Here is a 17,151-nt window from a genome sequence, read left to right as displayed (position 1 = left end):
CAACCGGGTGGCCTGAACCCTCATGGACAGATGGCAGTGAGCGGCCCAGAGACCCCACCTCGCACGCTGCGGTGGGCCCACATCAGGCCAGGGCCACCAGGCCCCACCCAGAGCCTCACCTGGCCTCGCCCAGCGGTGCCCTGGCTCATCCCTCGGATGAGCCCAGTGTCCACACAGTGCAGGTCCATCCATGTCCGGCGGGGTCGCCCAGACGGGGAACGCACGACAGGTGTGAGCTCTGCTGCAGCCCTCGGGCTGGCCGCCCGCGAGGCCCTCCTGGGCAGCGGGACGGGATGTGTGTCCCCACCCCCCCACAGGGTGAGAGGGCGCCGCTGCCGGAGCCCCCAGGGCACTGACTCGAGCGAGCGAGCACCTCGGCAGGACCAGAGCGGTGGCTCCGGCAGCAGAACCTAGAACTGGAGAACTGGGAAAAACAGGCAAAGCAAATACAGATAAACTTGTTTTTAATAAAGGCGTTAATTTTCTTTCAACCCTATATAAAACAATAGCAATTAAAAACTTCATTTTTTGAAAGTAAAATATTTACATATGAACAAGTAACTGTGCAAAATTTACATGAAAAAATGGAAAGACAGGGTTTCCTAAAAGACAAAATAAAAGGCGTAACAGTTCTCAGGAGTCGGTAAAAAATACTGATCACTCAGCTCGCACTCGCGCAGGTCAAAGTCGACCATGGGGCTCACACGGGGAAGGCCCGAGTATTTACAGTCATAAAAGTCCTATCGATAGACAATTTAATACAATAACCTCTGAAAATATAAAGAACCAATTAGTATATTTGTAATAAAAAAATAGGTACAAAGAAGGGGCTTTGCTCTGGACGTCTGTAAAGGGGCCCACAGCTCGCATACAGTCTCTTAGCAAAATAATTATCGTTTGTTTACACAGCCATTTCATGTCATGTGCCAAAAATTATGTACAGTTACTGACAAAATACACCGACCGTTTTCCAACACTTGATTCACACTGAGAAACAGTCTCTTGATGATTCTTCTCAACTTTGATTTTATTTCATCTAAGTTTTCACTTTGAGCTAAAAAACACAGTGCAAGTAAAATATATTTATGCTGAAAAGGTTTTCATTTCTTTTAACTTTACAGCTTTACAAACTATAGCAAATAAAATGCATTTGTACAGATGCCGACCACACGCTCAGGGTCAGGAGCCGTGGGGCGCGCTCCGCCAGGCAGGACAGGGGCTGGCCCGCGGCGGCCACGCCAGGTCGCGTCCCTCGAGAACTCGGACAAAGGGGCGGGAGGGGCAGATAAATAGTCTAAAATCAGTTTGCTTTGCCAACTGACTCATACAAAATAAAATAAGTGAAGTGAGGTCATCGGCTTGCAGACGCACACCGATGCAGGAAGTGGGGTTGAACTAAAACCAAACGCACAGATAACGCAGCAACCGATAGGAGCTGACAGAGGGCAGCTAATTATTTGCTAAACGATTCGGTCAGTTTTTATATATGGCTTGTTTGGCAAGAAGGCCACTCAATCAAGGATGAGTTAGGATTTAATTGTCCTTATTTAAGAGCGCCCGTGGGCCTCTGTGTTCTTTGTTAAAGAAACAGGTTTTCCTCCGAGTGAAGAGTCGACTTAGAAACAGGAATATAAAATGGTTCCATTGCAAAGAGGTGGCTGTTTTTGAAACAATATCCCACTTGCTCGTTACAAAAAGGCGTAGTCTGCAAACATAGAAAACCGTCCCAGGCGTCTCCGAGGAGGCGCCGCCCGTCCTGTGCTACTTGAGGAGTGCTTTGTAGAGCAGCAGGGAATGGCTTGTCTCGCGCTCGTTCTCCAGGCAGAATATGAGGTCCCTGAGGTTGACCCGCGTGATCCTTTGCCGCGTGAACTGCCGGGGCGCCCCCACGCCAGAGCTGCCTGGGACCGCCACGCCGGGGCCCGAGCCCTGGTGAGGAGAAAGAGGGCGGCCCAGTCAGCACTGCACAGGGAGAGATAGGTGGGACCGAGGGCAGAAGGAAGGGTGGGGCCCGGGGAGGGCCCCAGAGGGCAAGCCTAGGGGCAGCGAGTCTCCCCCAGTGTGCCCAGGAACCCTGGTGGCAGAGGCGGCACCCCGCCAGTCCCCCCCACACTGAAGTGCCTCACGAGGCCCAACGGGGTGGCGAGGCAGGGATAAGCGCCCTGCGGACCCACAGGGTTATGGGCTGGGGCACCCGCTCCCAAACGCTGGCCTGCCTTCCCCCGGCTCAGACCCTGGCCCTGCAGCCTGAGGAGGGAAGAGGCTGCTGCTGCTGGGCTGGGAGCCAGGGACCTCGACCCCTGGCGGGCGTCCGGGGCTCAGGCAAGGGCCGCATCTAGGGCCAGCCATGCAGTCCCTCCTTCAGTGACAAAGGCACTTTCCCAATGCCACAAGGTCTCCATTCCAGACCCAGAGAGGCCACCAGCCAGCTGGCCGGGCCACGGCATTCTGCTGTCACCACGGTTTCCCATGGAGAAGGAGACCTGCTGCTGGTCTGAGAGGGCAGAGGGCCTGCACCTCGCCTCCATGAGGTGTCTCTGAGGCTCAGAGGGGAGCCCAGGGCCTCAAGGAAGCGTCCATGTGTCATTCAGCAGCAGCGGCCTGCGGTCCCAGCACGAGCCACCAGCTCCCAACTGGACGACCTTCATTTTCCCAAGGGGAGTGGAAACCAAGCGCCTGCACCTGACAGTTGAAGTTGCCCGTGTGTATTTTAAATACAAAACCACAATGGCATTTTCTCAAAGATCGAGGTGGGAGCAGAGGGACGAGGCTGCAGTGCTGCAAGCGGCCAGCAGGCGGCAGGCAAGGCCTGGCCTGGTGGGGGACCAGAGCCTTGTCCCCAGGGGGCCTGGGGGACTTGTGTATCTCAGGTGTGACTTCCACCATACCTGCACTCTCTGCAGGCCCCCTTGGACCCCCAACCACCCAGGCCCGCCGGTGACGGCTCCTCCCCAACTGAAAGAACTACCCGGGCTTCCTGGGTGGTTCTCCCAAGTGCCCACGGCACCCGATGGAGCAGCTTGTGGAAGAGATGAGCAGATTCCGGTGGGCCTGGAAAGGCCGAGACGCAGACAAGTAGCTCAGGGGAGGGCCGAGTCAGCCCCGCTGGCAGCCGGAGCCAAGGCCAGTGTCAGGCAGGGTTGCTGGGGAGGCCCTGGGGCAGGGGCGTCGGCTCCCCCAGCAGTGCATAGGAGGCCACCTCGCCCTGAGCTCAACGGGGGCCCAAGCCCTGGTGAGGAGAAAGAGGGCAATGACTGCCTCCATCAGGGGCCACAGGTCTCTGACACTCTCCACCTGGGCCACACTGGCTGTTCCTACTTCCAAAATTCCGTCCAGCTGCTGAGAACTGGACACAGGGGAGGCATGCACCACAGGCACGGAATTTAAAGGTGGTAAAAGTCAGAAATCAAGATAAACAGTATCTTCTAAAAACAAAACAAATGAGTAAGTGGAAAAGAAAGGAAGTGGCAGACACAGAGAACAAACTGGTGGTGGCCGAGGGAGGGGGATGGGTGCGATCGGTATGGGTGGGCAGGGGCCAAACCGCCAGCGAGGGCAGGGCATGAGTCCCGCCACCCCGTCAACACTGCCATCCTTCTCTGCATGGTGACAGACGGTGATGGGGCAGCCCTACCGGTGGGATGCACATAGAGAGCAAATCACTATGTTGTATACCTGAAGCTAATGTAACACTGTATGTCGAGTACAGTTCTTTTTAAAAAGACAAACATTTTAATGCAATTAATTTTTAAAAATCAAAGTTGCTGCCAAAAATTCTGACAAAAAAGTGCCCCCAGGGCTAGGATGGGGCTCCTCCCAGCCAGCTCTGCCCAGCCAGGGCTCTGAAGGTCAGCGAGCGGGGGCAACCGGCATTTCCCACATTCCTGCAGACTTCTACAGAAACCTGTGCTCAAGGACATCCTACCTGATGCTCAAATGTCCTCTAACCCCACGGGCAACCGCCACTTCTCCCCTTTCTACCAGGTCAGGGGGCAGACATTCCCTGCCACACTGGGGCACTCTGGCTGCAGAGGGTCCAGCCCAGGCCAGGGCACAGGACAGCTCCACCCACAGCAGCCCCAGCAGAGGCCTGAGGTAACAGAGAACATGGGGATAGTAGTGCGGTCCTGTCCTGTCCTGCGAGCACTGACTGGGGTGGACACAGTGACCCTGGACATGTTGTGCACACCCTGCCCCCAGTGGGGCTAGGAAAGGACGGGGAAGGTGGTGGTTTCTCTTCAGGACGGATGGTCCAGGACCAAGGCCCCCGTTCACCCCGATGGGCGGCCAACACTAAACGTGAAGCATGGGGGGGGGGGTGCGGGGGGACCCCGCAGGGGTGCACAGAGGCGGCCCACGGCAGGTCTGCAGGGGGCCCGGGGGAGGGGATCTTGTCACTCTGGCTGAGATTGCCCCTCCCCACCCTGGGCCACCAGGACCTGTCCATGATGCTGAGAGTGCACGCTGCACCCGCAGGGGCCAGGGTACTGCACAGGGGCTCCAGGGGACAGGCACCTCCACCTGCTCCAACGTCCAGGCTGACAGTGTCACCCCACACAGGCTCTGGCTGGCCCGCCCACCCCCACGACACTGTGTTCCCAGTGTGGTCTGCTGCGCCCCGGGCTGCGGGGCGGGGAGTGGTATGTGACGGTCCAAAAGCACCACCGGGACGTCTGCCCTGCACCCGTCCACACACCCTCAGCCGGCCTGGCACCCACAGTGCAGACGGGAGGTGGCAGGGTGGGGGTGCCGAGTTGTGAGAATGAAGGGCCGAGCCTCAGAACCTGGGGGTGAGCAGGGCAGGTCAAGGTCCTGCGAGACAAGCATGTCACGGCCAGAGAACATGACTCCTCCCCACGGCCTACCCCAACAACAGCTCTGCCAGGCTCCCCCGACGCGGCAGTGCTGCCAGGAGGGGGCGCCAACCAACCACCGATCTTGCAGAAGACCCCAAAGGAGAGGAGCCAGGTCTGGAGAACCATAGCAAAAGCTTAGAGAACAAGACCCACCGTGTCGAGACAAACAGTCTGGGGAAACAACGCCCTGTAAGGTGACACCTTCAAAAATAAAGAAACACACGTGATCATCTGAGAACAGAAAAATTATCTTGATTCAGAAACTCAAAAATTAGTTAAGATATTTAAAAATGGAAGAAAACAAGAGTTAAACACAAGAAATAAACAGAAAGAAAATGCAAAAGTGTCTGAGAAATGAGTAAATTCATTGCAAGGTGCCCCGGGGGAGAACAGACTCAGACAAAACTGCAGCAAAGCAGGAAAGGAGAGGCAGAGGCAAGCGATCCAGGAACCACCGGGAAGAGGGCGGAGGAAGCGGACCCGAAGCTCGGAGCTCACGGATCCCTGACGGAGAGAACGGACCAGTCCGAGCTGGCACGGGAACGACAAGGGAACATTCCAGAAGCAGAGCAGAAACAAAGCCCTTCCACTGCCGAGGGCCCTGGAAAGAGTGGCCCGGGAGACTCCACTCTCCGAGCCGGCACAGCGCTGCATGCTGCCAGAGACCGAGCTCGCTCCCCGGGTAGAAAGAGAATGCGGCCGCAGAGACCAGAGCGGCCCTGGCGCTAGGCCCTCCCAGCTGCAGAAGTGAGTGTGTGTGAGACAACCGCCGCAGGCCGAGGAGACCCCCTGCACCCACGTGCAGCCCGTGCCCTGAAACCGCACAGAGGCTCCGCCACAGGACAGACGCCGTCCAGAGGAGCTGGCGGACGCCACAGCACAGACGGACAGACAGATGGAAATGAGCACCTGTAACATGTGACTGCGCAGCAACACCGAAGAAAGGAAGGGGACAGAGGACAATCATGTGAAAACCAGGGGATGAATACTGGAAAAAGGTTTGTGTGCAAAAGTGACCGCTGGGCACCACACAGACCTCCGTGAACACAAACACGCACCGTCCGTTCCTGAGCAAAGAGTGCGCCTCTCACAGGGAGACGCGGCGAGTGCAGCACACACACCCTCGAAGTGTCAAGACGAGTCAGGGCTGAGACGTCAGCCATGCCCATCTGACAGGAGGGGAGGTCCCCACGCACGGGCCACAGGGGAGCCCCTGCAGTGCTGGTCAGAGGCTGCAGACAGAGCGCGGGGCGAAGGGGTCGGGATGGCGGTCCCGGCCGAGGACAGCAAGCCTAAGGCCCAGTGGCCACAGGCAGACGCTGTTCAACACTGAACATCACAATTCACGATGAAGCTGTGACAGGCAAACAGACGCGCCACGCGACACACAGCCACCCGCGCCACGCGCCATGGGGCTGGGGCAACGCCGCACTCCTCTCTGTCCTGAGAACACGCCTTGTGCTCAGGAACCCACCGCACCCCTCAGGCTGGGACATCAGGAGCTGTGCTGACAGCCTCTGCCGGTGCGGCTGTGGGGACACAGGTCCTTGGCTCCACCACAGGGGTGCCAACTGGCAGCACCCCTGCAGGGTCTGGGCCATCCCAGCAAAGCTCCCCACGCCCTGACCTTCATCCCCAGCACCACAAAGAGGCTCGTGCACAAGGCTGTTCAGGGCAGCACCGCCTGTGTCTGAGCGCATGGCTGACTGAGCTGCAGCATGCGGTCCGTGAAGCACCACGTGCTGTGAAAAGCCAAAGGAGGCTCCCTCCATGGGGACACTGAGTGAGCCCCAAACACATCACATGAAAAGGCAGACAGTGGCCGGCGAGAAGGCAGGGGACCCCAGAAAACACATAGGGTGCTCCGTGGAAACGAGGTGGTGGACGGGAAGCCAGCACCGTGCGCACACACACAGCCCTGACGGTCGGACCACGGCAACGCCGCACCCCAAAAGCAAACCGTGGCAATAGACCCCGAAGGAAACAGACAGCGACCAGAGGACGGGCATCCTGGAGGTGACTTCGAGACAAGAACTGTGCCTGCAACTGTGAGGCTGAACAGGACTCTCGTCAAACAGGGCCTTGCACCCCAGACAGCACCCCTCCTCCTCCTCCCAGTGTGGGGGAAGTCCGAACCCCTTTGTCTGCCGTCGGGACTGAACAAGCCATTTAACCCACTGGGTGACAGGAACCAGGGTCCCTTGAAGGAAGAAGGGTCCACTGGGAGGAGCCCCGTGCTCTTGGGCTTGAACCTGAGATCCAAGTGCGAACCCCTGCACGCAGTGCAGGTACGCGTGGGCAGACGAGGGTGTGTGCGGGGGGCCTGTGGGGCTGGGAGTGGGACCCCCGTGCAGGGGCCACCAGGGCCCAGACCTGCTCCCCACACGCGACTCTCCAACAGAAGGAGCCAAGGCTCCTCGGTGACCCCACAGTCACGGCAGGGAAAGTAAAGATGAGCCTGGAACAGTCTGCACGTGGGAAAGGGTCTTCCGAACTGGAGCCCGGTGCTGAAAGGACACGGGAGCCCACCTGGAGGAGGGCACAGCGACCGAAAGAACGGACGGCAGCGGCGGGTCACTGTCTGCACTGAAACACCCACGCCACGACCCAACAGCTGACACAGCAACTCTGGCTGGGAGGGAACACGAGATGAGATGCAGGGCGGCAGCATGGTCCCATCCCTCCCGTGAGACACCAAGGACAGAGGGGAACGCAGGCACTTCACAGCAGGGCCCCTGCAGGGCTCACTGAACCACGTCCTCAGTGGTCACCAGCAACAGGGCTCCCAACAGGACAGAGCAAGGAGGACACAGACCACTTCTGGGACGGTCCAGCATGACCACACAACCCGGACTTGACCATGAGGAGACATAAGGTCATTGCAAACTAACGGGCTGAACTAAATAACCACCCTATACCCTCCCCAAGTGTCAAGGTCAGAAAAGACAGGAAGGATGAGCAACTGTCACAGGCTGGACAAGACGCGGCCTCGGGAAAAGGGCATGGGTGGAAAGACCAGGAAAAACCAAGCCCAGAGCAAGTTGCAAAGACACATCTGGGCTGTTAACCACAACACGCAAGGACGCTGAGAACTCACTAGGAAAACCACCCACTTTAAAATGGGCCATGGCCTGAGCAGAACCTCCCTAGAGACAACATGCAGGTGGCACGTGAGTGAACGAGAAGATGCGCCCATCCCACGTCACCAGGGATGCGCAAACTAAACGTGACGCCACCACACCGGTCAGAGTGGCCAGACCCCAGAGCACAGACGACACCCAGCTCCGGGTCGGGGAGCAGCAGGGATGCTCGGGCCGCCGGTGGGGAGCAGGTGGGGCACAGGCGGAGCTTCGGTGTCACTGTGGAAGGCAGTTCAGTGGTTTCTCCCGAAAAGAAACAGGCTCACACGTGACCCAGCGACCACGCCCCTTGGTATTCAACCAAGGAGTCGGCAGCTCCGCCCACAGGACAGCCTGCAAGTGGGCTCGCACATTCCTGATTGACAGGCCCTGCAGCCACCCAGACGTCCTTCCCCACATGGGTGGGAAAGTCACCGGGAACCCTCCAGACAGCAGGACACCGGTCAGAGCTACAGAGAAACGCTCTGTCGAATCTGAGAAGCTGCGGGGGGGACCCGAGACTCTGAGAGGCCACACCCCGTGTGCTCCCCACTCGGGACCTTCTGGGAAAAGCACAGCTGTGGAGACAGGGAGGGACCAGCGGGTGCTGGGGGTTGGGGGAGGGACACGTGGGGAGCCCGGAGGACTCAGGGTAATGACTGCCGGGCGTGACATCATCACGGTGGACACCTGTCACCACCCGCTCGTCCAGACCCACAGGGCGCGCCCCCAAGCAGACCCCGGTGCGAACCACAGCCTCGGGGTGGCCAGGCGTCAGCGCAGGCTCACTGACCGTGACGGGCGCACCAGCTGGTGGGCTGGGCGCAGGGGTGGCCGGGGGGGAAGGAAAACCTCTGCACTTTCCCAAAACTGCTTTAAAAAACTGTATTAACAGATTAAATTCTGAAAGACGAATGAAGCAAAGTCTACAGCAAACAGGCTCACAGCAATGACACGCACTGGACAACACCGCGTCGGGGACACAGGACCCTGTGAAGTCACTGGGGCTGCTCCGTGTCTCTAATCAGCTCGGAGAGCTTCGGCGGAAATGACCCTACTGCGCTCGGGGAGGAGGAGGCTGCACACCGGCTGGGCGAGCGGGGTCAGCGGGCTGCAGCGCCACCCCAGCACCAAAACGGTGCGACTCACGACGCCTCTCTCCCTGTCCTCTCTTTAAAGACGACGGCAGAGGTCCCGAGTGAGGGTGGGGACACGGAATGAAGAATGCGGACTCTGTGCTAACCCCACAGACACACCACGGTCACGTGCGGGCACCGGGTCCCCACCTCGGTCCGCCGCCCCACCCCGTGGGAAGCTGCCACCTCCTCCGTCCTTCTCCGCGGTCTCTCCGGGTGTTCCGCCACCTCAGCGAGGAGTGATCGACTGCCTGTCCCCGCCACCCTTGCTTCCTCACACCAGAACCCAGGCGGCCGACGTGGCGAAGTCGGTTCCCTTGAGCAGAACACCAAACGCACGGGAACCAGCCGAGGGAGCCGCCGGGCACAGTGGGACGCTGGAAAGAGGCCCCGGCGGCCAACTGCGACCTATGCCAGGACTTCTGCAGAGTTCGTTCCAGGGACAGAATGGAGCGTGCGCAGAGCATGCAGCACGCACACGCTCACGCACGGAGGCGTGGCGCCGACGCAAGCCCAGCCTTTCCCAGCGCGAAGGGGCTGTCCAGCCCGGAAAGCACCCCGGGCCCCGAGCCACACACAGGTAAAAACGGCACGCCGAAGGGATGGGCGACACTGCCATAGGATATAGAAACGGTGTGAAGAAGCGTCCAGTGACCAATCTAGAAATAACGGGAATATTCATTACCACCCACCGAACGCGACAGGAACCCCCTAGTCAGGACAGGGGGGAGACGGACGAGGCATGAAGGAGACCCCCCAACCTGGCACCGCTACGGACACAAGCGGCAGCCGGCCGGGCAACGTGTCCTCGCTAAAGACCGATCGCTCCTGGGGCATGACAAGCAGCCTGGTGAATTCCAGACAACCGCGGCCAGATCACCGGGGTGGAAGGCCAGCACGGGGGCCGCCTGGCTGGTGACCGGAGCAGGGCACCGGGGCCTGATCGCCACACTGTCCGGCGGAGGCAGACGCGGAGGGGACTGACGAGGCATGTGCACTAGACCCGGGAGGGAGACACCGCCAGGACCGCAGGTGAAGCGGAGCCGCGTCTGAGGGCCAGCCCGTGGCGGGACGCGCCGACTGCCTGGGTGAAGGGCAGACAGCGTGGGTGCAGGCGGGAGACAGTACTGGCATTTGGGGGTGATGGGCAGCAGCGTATGGGAAACAGACTGTGTGCGCACATGGAAACGATACAGCAATGAACAAATAACAACACAAGAATAAACTGTTTTGCATACGCACACTGTAAACCTACATTTGCCCCGCCCTGTAAATGTAAAATGTACATAACAAACGCACATCCACCGCACTTAGGGGTGGGTGGAGAGGAAAACATGACAGTGTTCAGAACTGAGTGAGTGAGGGGATTACTGTACTATTCCTGCAACTCCAGTGCAGCTTGAAACTACACTTTAAATTAAAAGAAAAATATTTAGAGAGAAGTTCATCAACACGTTCTGGGGAGATGGTAACAGGCAGCATTTTTTAGGATCTTGCCGAAGGCCCGTAGAAAACTCAGAGCAGCCAGAGTGACGCCGAGACCAGCAGTGTTGAGAGCAAAACCAGGGAAGGTGAGCCACAAGCAGCCACGCACCTGAAGGGTGTCCCAAAACTCTGTGGGACAGGTCAGAGGGAGGAAGCTGGGCACCGCCAGGCCTGCCACCTCCAGGGGCTGGCGGGCCTTCACTGAATAGCGGAAGCTAAACTGGGAGGCTCTGTCCACTCACTCAGCAGCCCAGCACAGGGAACCCTCACAGGACCTGCCACTGCTCCTGGCCCAGGAACCCAGCTGAGCAGGAGGGGACAGCAGGGGCAGAGGAAGGTGCAGATCAGCATGGGTCGGGGGCCGAGAGCCATGGACTCTCGGAACACCAGCACCCACATGGTCCTCTCCAGAAACAGCGTGTGAGGGGCCCAAGTCCCAGGCCTCCCTCACACCTCACTGCCCCTTAAAAGTTCAAGAAAACAAACTCACAAAAGCGAGCAACTGAAAAGCATCAGAATCGAGGCCCGTATGAGGCGCTGCAGGAGACAAGGAAAGAAGCAGAAGGACCTCTCCACACACACCGAAAGTACCAAAAACAGTCGTAAGTTGTAACGTGTGCATTCAAAACAAGCTAAAGACGTTAAGGCAATAATTACAGGCATGAGAGAACAAAAATCAGAATTGGCAAGACTCAGAAATAAGGTGACAAAGCCAAGAATTAAAAAGACTGAACTAAAAAGAACAAAAGAGCAAGTAAGTACAACAAATACTACCTTTGTAAGGAACTGTGAAGGTGAAAAGAATTAAAAGTACAAGTTTTTTTAAAAGGAGAGAGACTGAAAGGCTTCAGGCAAAGAAGATGCAGCAGAGGGTGACGGACTCTCTGAGGAGGAAAACGAAAGGGGAAAAGTCACTGCAAAAAACGCCCCGAACGCGGGGGCTCCGGCATGCGCTGGAGGCACACGGTCTGCACTGAGAAACCTAACCGGGAGCGAGGGCTCCAACGACAAGTAACAGCTTGAGGGAAAGGAACACTCTGGGCGTAAAGAACGCACGGCGCACAAGAGAAGAGCAATGATCACGAGACTTGGACAGCAGCACTTCATCCCAGGAAACGGTATCTGAAGCAACACCCATACGGGTCTCAAGAGAAGAAATGTGAGCCACGGACTCACACGGCCATCAAGACTGACCTTCAAGTAGAGAGGGCACGGTTATCAACATGTGAGAATGTGGGGAGTGGTGTCCCCATGAACCATTCCAAAATAGTCTGGTGGCGTTAGGTTCAGAAAAACCGAAGTCAGCGAGCAGACTGGTTACCAGTTTCGAATACATAGGTACTTCCTGAACTGGAAGTTAAAGGAGGCTAACCAGAGAGAACAGACCATGGAGGGCCACGCAGCACGTGACTACTGAGTGACAAACCTGACCCCCGGAGTCCAGCCTCCCTGAGGGGGGACCTCGATCATGCTCCTGGCACCCTGGAGTCAGGATCACCCCCTAGAGTGAGACCCACCGTAACACCACCTGACACCAGCCTGGACAGGAAAAGCGGGGTCTGCGGGCGAGGCCGCTAGGTCAGAGGGGCTTCAGCAACGCCGTGAGCTTTGCACAGGCCCTCGAGCATCAGGGGAGAACCAGAGCCGAACCACCTGCTGAAACACTCTCCAGAGGGAGATAAAGTCCAGCGTTGCTCGATCCCTGCATGCAAACGACAATCACTGGACATGCAGAGACACGGCAGAGTGTGGCCGCGGTGAAGGGTAAAGGCAGCCACCAGAGATGAAGAGATGCTGGACTTGACAAAGACATTAAGCAGCTTGTATCAATAGGGTTAAAGAATCCTGGAGAAATGTGGTCTCAACAAGTGAGCAGACAGGGGATCTCAGCAAAGAAATGGAAACCATAAAAAGACCTAAATAAAAATCCTAGGGCTACAGAACACATTAGCAAATAAAAACTTCACTGAAGGGGCTAACAGCTGACCAGAGACGTGGTCAGGGAACTCGAGAATGAATCAGTGAAAATTACCCGTCCAGTCTGAAAAGAAGACTAAATATGCATGCAATGCAAGTCCCAGCAGGAAAAAGTAAGACTGCATGGAAAAGAAGTTTGAAGAGATAAAGGCCAAAGTATTCCAAACTTGAGGGAAAATGCTCTCCTACGGGACTAGAGACCCCAAGCAGGTTACATATCGAGAGAACCGAGTCCAAACACAGCACAAGCGTCTAAAAACTAAGTGATGATGCAGACAGACAGACAGAGGAATGAGACAGACAGGCACAGGGCTGGAAATCCAGACTGGTCTGTGCCGCTGGGACCCGGAAGACAAGGGAGCAGCTGCTCTCGGCAGCAGAGGCGGTTGCACGATTGTGATGGCTCATCATCTAAGGACATGCATGTGCAAGGCCACAAAGCACACCAGTCAGCTTCCATTCTCTCCTGTGACACGCACAGGACAACACTGCCTTCAACCAGGAACTTGACTGAGGAACGGAACGAGCCCTGCAGTAAAACACAGGGGTTCGAGGAACAGAGGGAGAATGTGCGGGATGGCTGAGTCCCGGACTCACTTATCCCTGGGCCCACTGACCCTTCGCAGTCCGCTGTTCTGCAAAACTGAATGATCCACATCGGGATGTGCTTGGCTGGTTCAAGACTACACAAGAAATTAAATCTTAAATTTAAGAAGAGTTGAAAGAGACAGACAGACTGTTAACCCAGGATTTTATACTCAGGAAAACATCATTCAAAACAGGGAGAAACACAGCCATTTTCAGCAATGACAAGCAAGGACCCCCGCCCATAGACGGCACTGCAACACCGGGCCAGTGTGACCAGCGGACGCGGGCCTCGAGGAGGGAGCAGCTCGAAAACGGGGGCAGGACCGTGTTGGGGACAAGGTTTTCTCTTCCTGTAATTTAGTTCAAAACAACTAGCAGTTTAAGGCGAAAAATAACGTCCTTTAAGGCTGGGATTCTAACGGCATATAAAACACGCCAATGAACAAAGGCGGAAGCTGACCGGCCAGGACAGACGTGGTGCGGGAACGGCTGACCCCACACGGGTGCCCGTCCCCTCCGGGAAGAACAGCTGCCCCGGGAAGGCCGTTCTCCTGAGAATTACCATCTCCCCTGTCCATTTTAAAGTCCGTCTAAACCTCACTGTACTCGACAATGGCGACTAAACTTCTCGTGCGAAGAGCTCAGCTCACGTGATGCTCGTGAAGTGAGCAGGCCCGCGTGGAAGGTGGCAACTGGGCACGTGAGGACACCCGCTCTCCTGAGAGGGTCTGAGGTCCCACGGTCCCTCCAACCCTTGTCCCCACACTCTGCTGTACCTCTGTCCCCGAGCCTGGACCCGGAGAGTCCACTTTCCGCTTTTTGCGGGGCCCGATGGCGGCCAGCGCGGTGAGGTTGGCGTCCCGCTGCCTCATCTGCGCCAGCTCCTGCTGCTGCATCTGCGTGACAAGGGAAAGAACAGTCTTCTCACTACCGTGCAGCACACGGGCACCAAGGGGTTGGCACACGTTTTCCAAATTACAATTCCCTTAAACAGTGAGCACGCTCTACCATTAGAAAAGTAATGCAGCGAGAAAGGCTCATCATAAAAAACTCAGAACATGTGAACAAATTCACCAAGTATGAAGACTAAACGCACCCCGTGAGGAATCAGCACTAAAGTCAAAGGCAGGACACACCTGAGCAAACACTTCTTTAATTTGTAACCCTCGCCCGAGGGTGCATTTGTCAATTTTAGAGAAAGGAAGGGAGAGGGAGAGAGAAACGTCAGTGCGACAGAGAAGCATCAATCAGGTGCCCCCCGTACCGGCCCAACCAGGGACTGAACCTGCAGCCTAGGTGTGTGCGGTGATGGGATGAACCTGCAGCCTTCTGGTGCAAGGGCCTCTGCGTCAACCAAGAGAGCCCCACAACCAAGGCAAAACACTCCAAACAGCGACGGAAGTGCGGCCGCTGACCCTCCCGTCTGCCGGGGGTTTTGGGTGCGTGAGCGGGAATCTACAGCAGCAGAGAAGCTTTCCGACCACCAGAGACCCTCCTTACCTCCTTCGCCTTCTGTTTCAGCCTTAGCTGCTCCGGGTCCTCCTGTCTGGACCGAGACTGTTTGCAGAGAGGCACAGAAGAGAGGTGAGTCACGTACTAAACGCCCATCAACCGACAAACACACTACCTCATTCACGATGTGACAACACCTACGTCGTGACGGGAAGCACGTTAACTTGTTTAAATGCTTGAAGTCAAGAGATGAAAGTTTGCGCTACATATCACGGGGAATAAAAACAAGCAGACTTCTTCAGAAAGCAATACCCTTTGGACAGAAAGACTCAGGCAGGATCTCTGACGTGCCTACCAGCTGCAGGGACCTGACCGAGTGGGACCTGAGGCGGGGCACAGGGACAGGTCCCTCCCCCCACGCTATGGCTCCTGGGGCCTCGTGCCACAGCCCTGCTCCTGACCAAGCGCACCCCACACACAGCCCCAGCCACACAGGAACCCTGAGGGCACCGTGGTACCCAGAACGCTCTGGCTGAGCGGGCACCCCGAGGGCAACCACAACGCCCCGCCACACCCACCGCCAGCACTTGCCTTGGCCGCTCGCATTAAGATCTCTCTCTCCTGCTCATCTTTCCTCTGCTTCTCAATTTGATCGAGCTGTTCAAAAAACTTGAGCTGAGCCCGGACGTCACTCGCCTGCTCATACCTGTCGTCATCCTACAAAGGTAAGAGCAGGGCTGGTCAGGACTTGGAGACCCAGCTGGACGGTCTGTGTTCCCCCACCCAGGTCCAGTTCCCACAGCACCACCCCATGGACCCAAACCCCCTCATGTCCACCAATGTGGCACCCGCCGCCGCAGGCTGCACGTTTACATGGGGCCAGAAAGGCTCGGCGAGCCCACAGGGAACTCCCCCTGTGCGCACTTTGGAGTCTGGATGTTCTGAGTGGCATCTGAGCCCTTCCATGGTGACGTGAGCATTTAGAAGCAAAATGGCCCCACTTCTGTTCTGACCGCTGCTCTGCAGGCGCGATCGCCTGGGCCCGCCCACCCTGCTCTGCAGTGTTGGCAGGTGGCGCTCACGGCTGCAGAGCAGGCACACGCACTGCCTGCTGCTGTGGTGGCCGGGCCTCGGGTGCAGGTGACCCTCCACAGAACGCAAGGGGCGCTGTCCGAGGCGCCAGAGTGGACAGCAGCACTGGTCCCCAGCTCCAGCTGGGAGCCCCAGGCACAAGACCCCACCACATCCAAGCTGAAGGTCACCCCCACCTCTGCCCCGCCATCCTTCTCCTCCCTCCCCAGCTTGGGGCAGAGCGCCCGACAGTACTGTGCGGCCACAGAAGTGGGCCCTTCCCCGGACCAGCTCTGCGGGAGACCTGGACGAGCCGGCGTGGGCCGCGGCCTGTGCAGGGCTGGTAGGGTGTCCTGTCCGGGGGCAGCACGTTACCTTGTAAGAAAAGTTCTTCTGCTGGGCTGTTTCTGATATTTTTTCCACGAGGTTCTGTAGCCTCTGCTGCGTGGCATGTGACACATAACTCACCACGTCGGGGTGCAGCTCCGTGATGCCGTGCTTCTTACCTGGGGATTGAGCAGCGGTGCAGGCATCTGAGTACTTCCCTCTGCTCGTCCTGCTGCCCGCACAGCCTGTCTCCACCGACCACGTGGGCAATGTGACACAGACAGACCCCCTGGTGGGGGCTGCTGACAGGGAGCTTGACCCAGAGCACAAAGGTCACGGTGCCCACCAGACCCCGTTGTGGACACAGGCGCCAGTGACGGCTGCGAGGCAGGAACGCACCTATTTCCAATATCCTTCTCTGCAAAGGTGCTGGGAGGAGGAAGGTCTCGTCTTTGCAGGAGCGCGTGAGCGTGCCCACCAGCTCGGAGTTGGTGGCTAAGATTCTTGCACTTTCTTCCGACAGGTTGACTCCGGCCATCGATGCTACATCATTGATGTCATCGTCGTCCCTTCAGACGAGAAGAGAATTGACTCTTCCGAGCCAGGGCTGCGGCAGGAGCAAACTCAGGTGGTCCCGACTCAGGGGCCATGACTGGGGGTGGAGAGGACAGGGGACCCCCTGCAGAAAGCACAGCACACAGCTCCCCAGGCACGTGTTCCGCCAGCTGCCTCGCGCATGGTGCTGTCACCTGACCACGGAAGCCTAGCATCATCAAGACAGCAAGCCTGGTGTTCTAAAGAAATACCTGCTCGGGGTCACGGCAGACACTGAGTTTGCACACAGACAAACGAACATGGGCACCGGGCTCCCTCAAAGTTCAGACATCAAAACCCAACACTCTGCTCACTGCTCAAGGAGCTCCCCCAGGCAGAACCCCCGTCAGAGTCCCAGATTGATCGTTTATCCGTGACACAGCCACCAGCTCTCAGGAAGCCTGGGGCGCAGGAGAAACACCTTCCGGAACCACTGCAGGTGTGCTGCCAACCCGACACAGCACCCCAGAGACCCGCGGATAACGGCAGCCCTGAAAGAGCCAGGTGCCCTCAGAAAGCAGGCCCCACCGTGCTCTCAGACCCAGC

At 57.6% G+C, this 17,151-nt stretch overlaps 1 protein-coding gene across 1 annotated transcript in view; it reads right to left on the bottom strand.

Annotated features, from left to right (window-relative positions):
* Positions 1-447: 447 nt before the first annotated feature.
* The window catches only part of TAF4 (TATA-box binding protein associated factor 4), a 50,517-nt gene continuing 33,813 nt past the window's right edge, over positions 448-17,151 (bottom strand). Inside the window, exons 11-16 of the mRNA XM_053926669.1 lie at positions 16,411-16,580; positions 16,060-16,190; positions 15,205-15,330; positions 14,662-14,718; positions 13,938-14,057; positions 448-1,929 (exon numbers count right to left, since the gene is read on the bottom strand). Of these exons, the coding sequence (XP_053782644.1) occupies positions 1,762-1,929; positions 13,938-14,057; positions 14,662-14,718; positions 15,205-15,330; positions 16,060-16,190; positions 16,411-16,580 (772 nt within the window). The 3' untranslated portion in view covers positions 448-1,761. The remainder of the gene's footprint in view (positions 1,930-13,937; positions 14,058-14,661; positions 14,719-15,204; positions 15,331-16,059; positions 16,191-16,410; positions 16,581-17,151) is intronic.

Source organism: Desmodus rotundus, chromosome 6 (assembly GCF_022682495.2).
Source record: "Desmodus rotundus isolate HL8 chromosome 6, HLdesRot8A.1, whole genome shotgun sequence".
Taxonomy (NCBI): domain Eukaryota; kingdom Metazoa; phylum Chordata; class Mammalia; order Chiroptera; family Phyllostomidae; genus Desmodus; species Desmodus rotundus.
The sequence above is the reverse complement of the archived record's forward strand: the minus strand, read 5'-3'. Positions and strand labels throughout refer to the sequence as shown.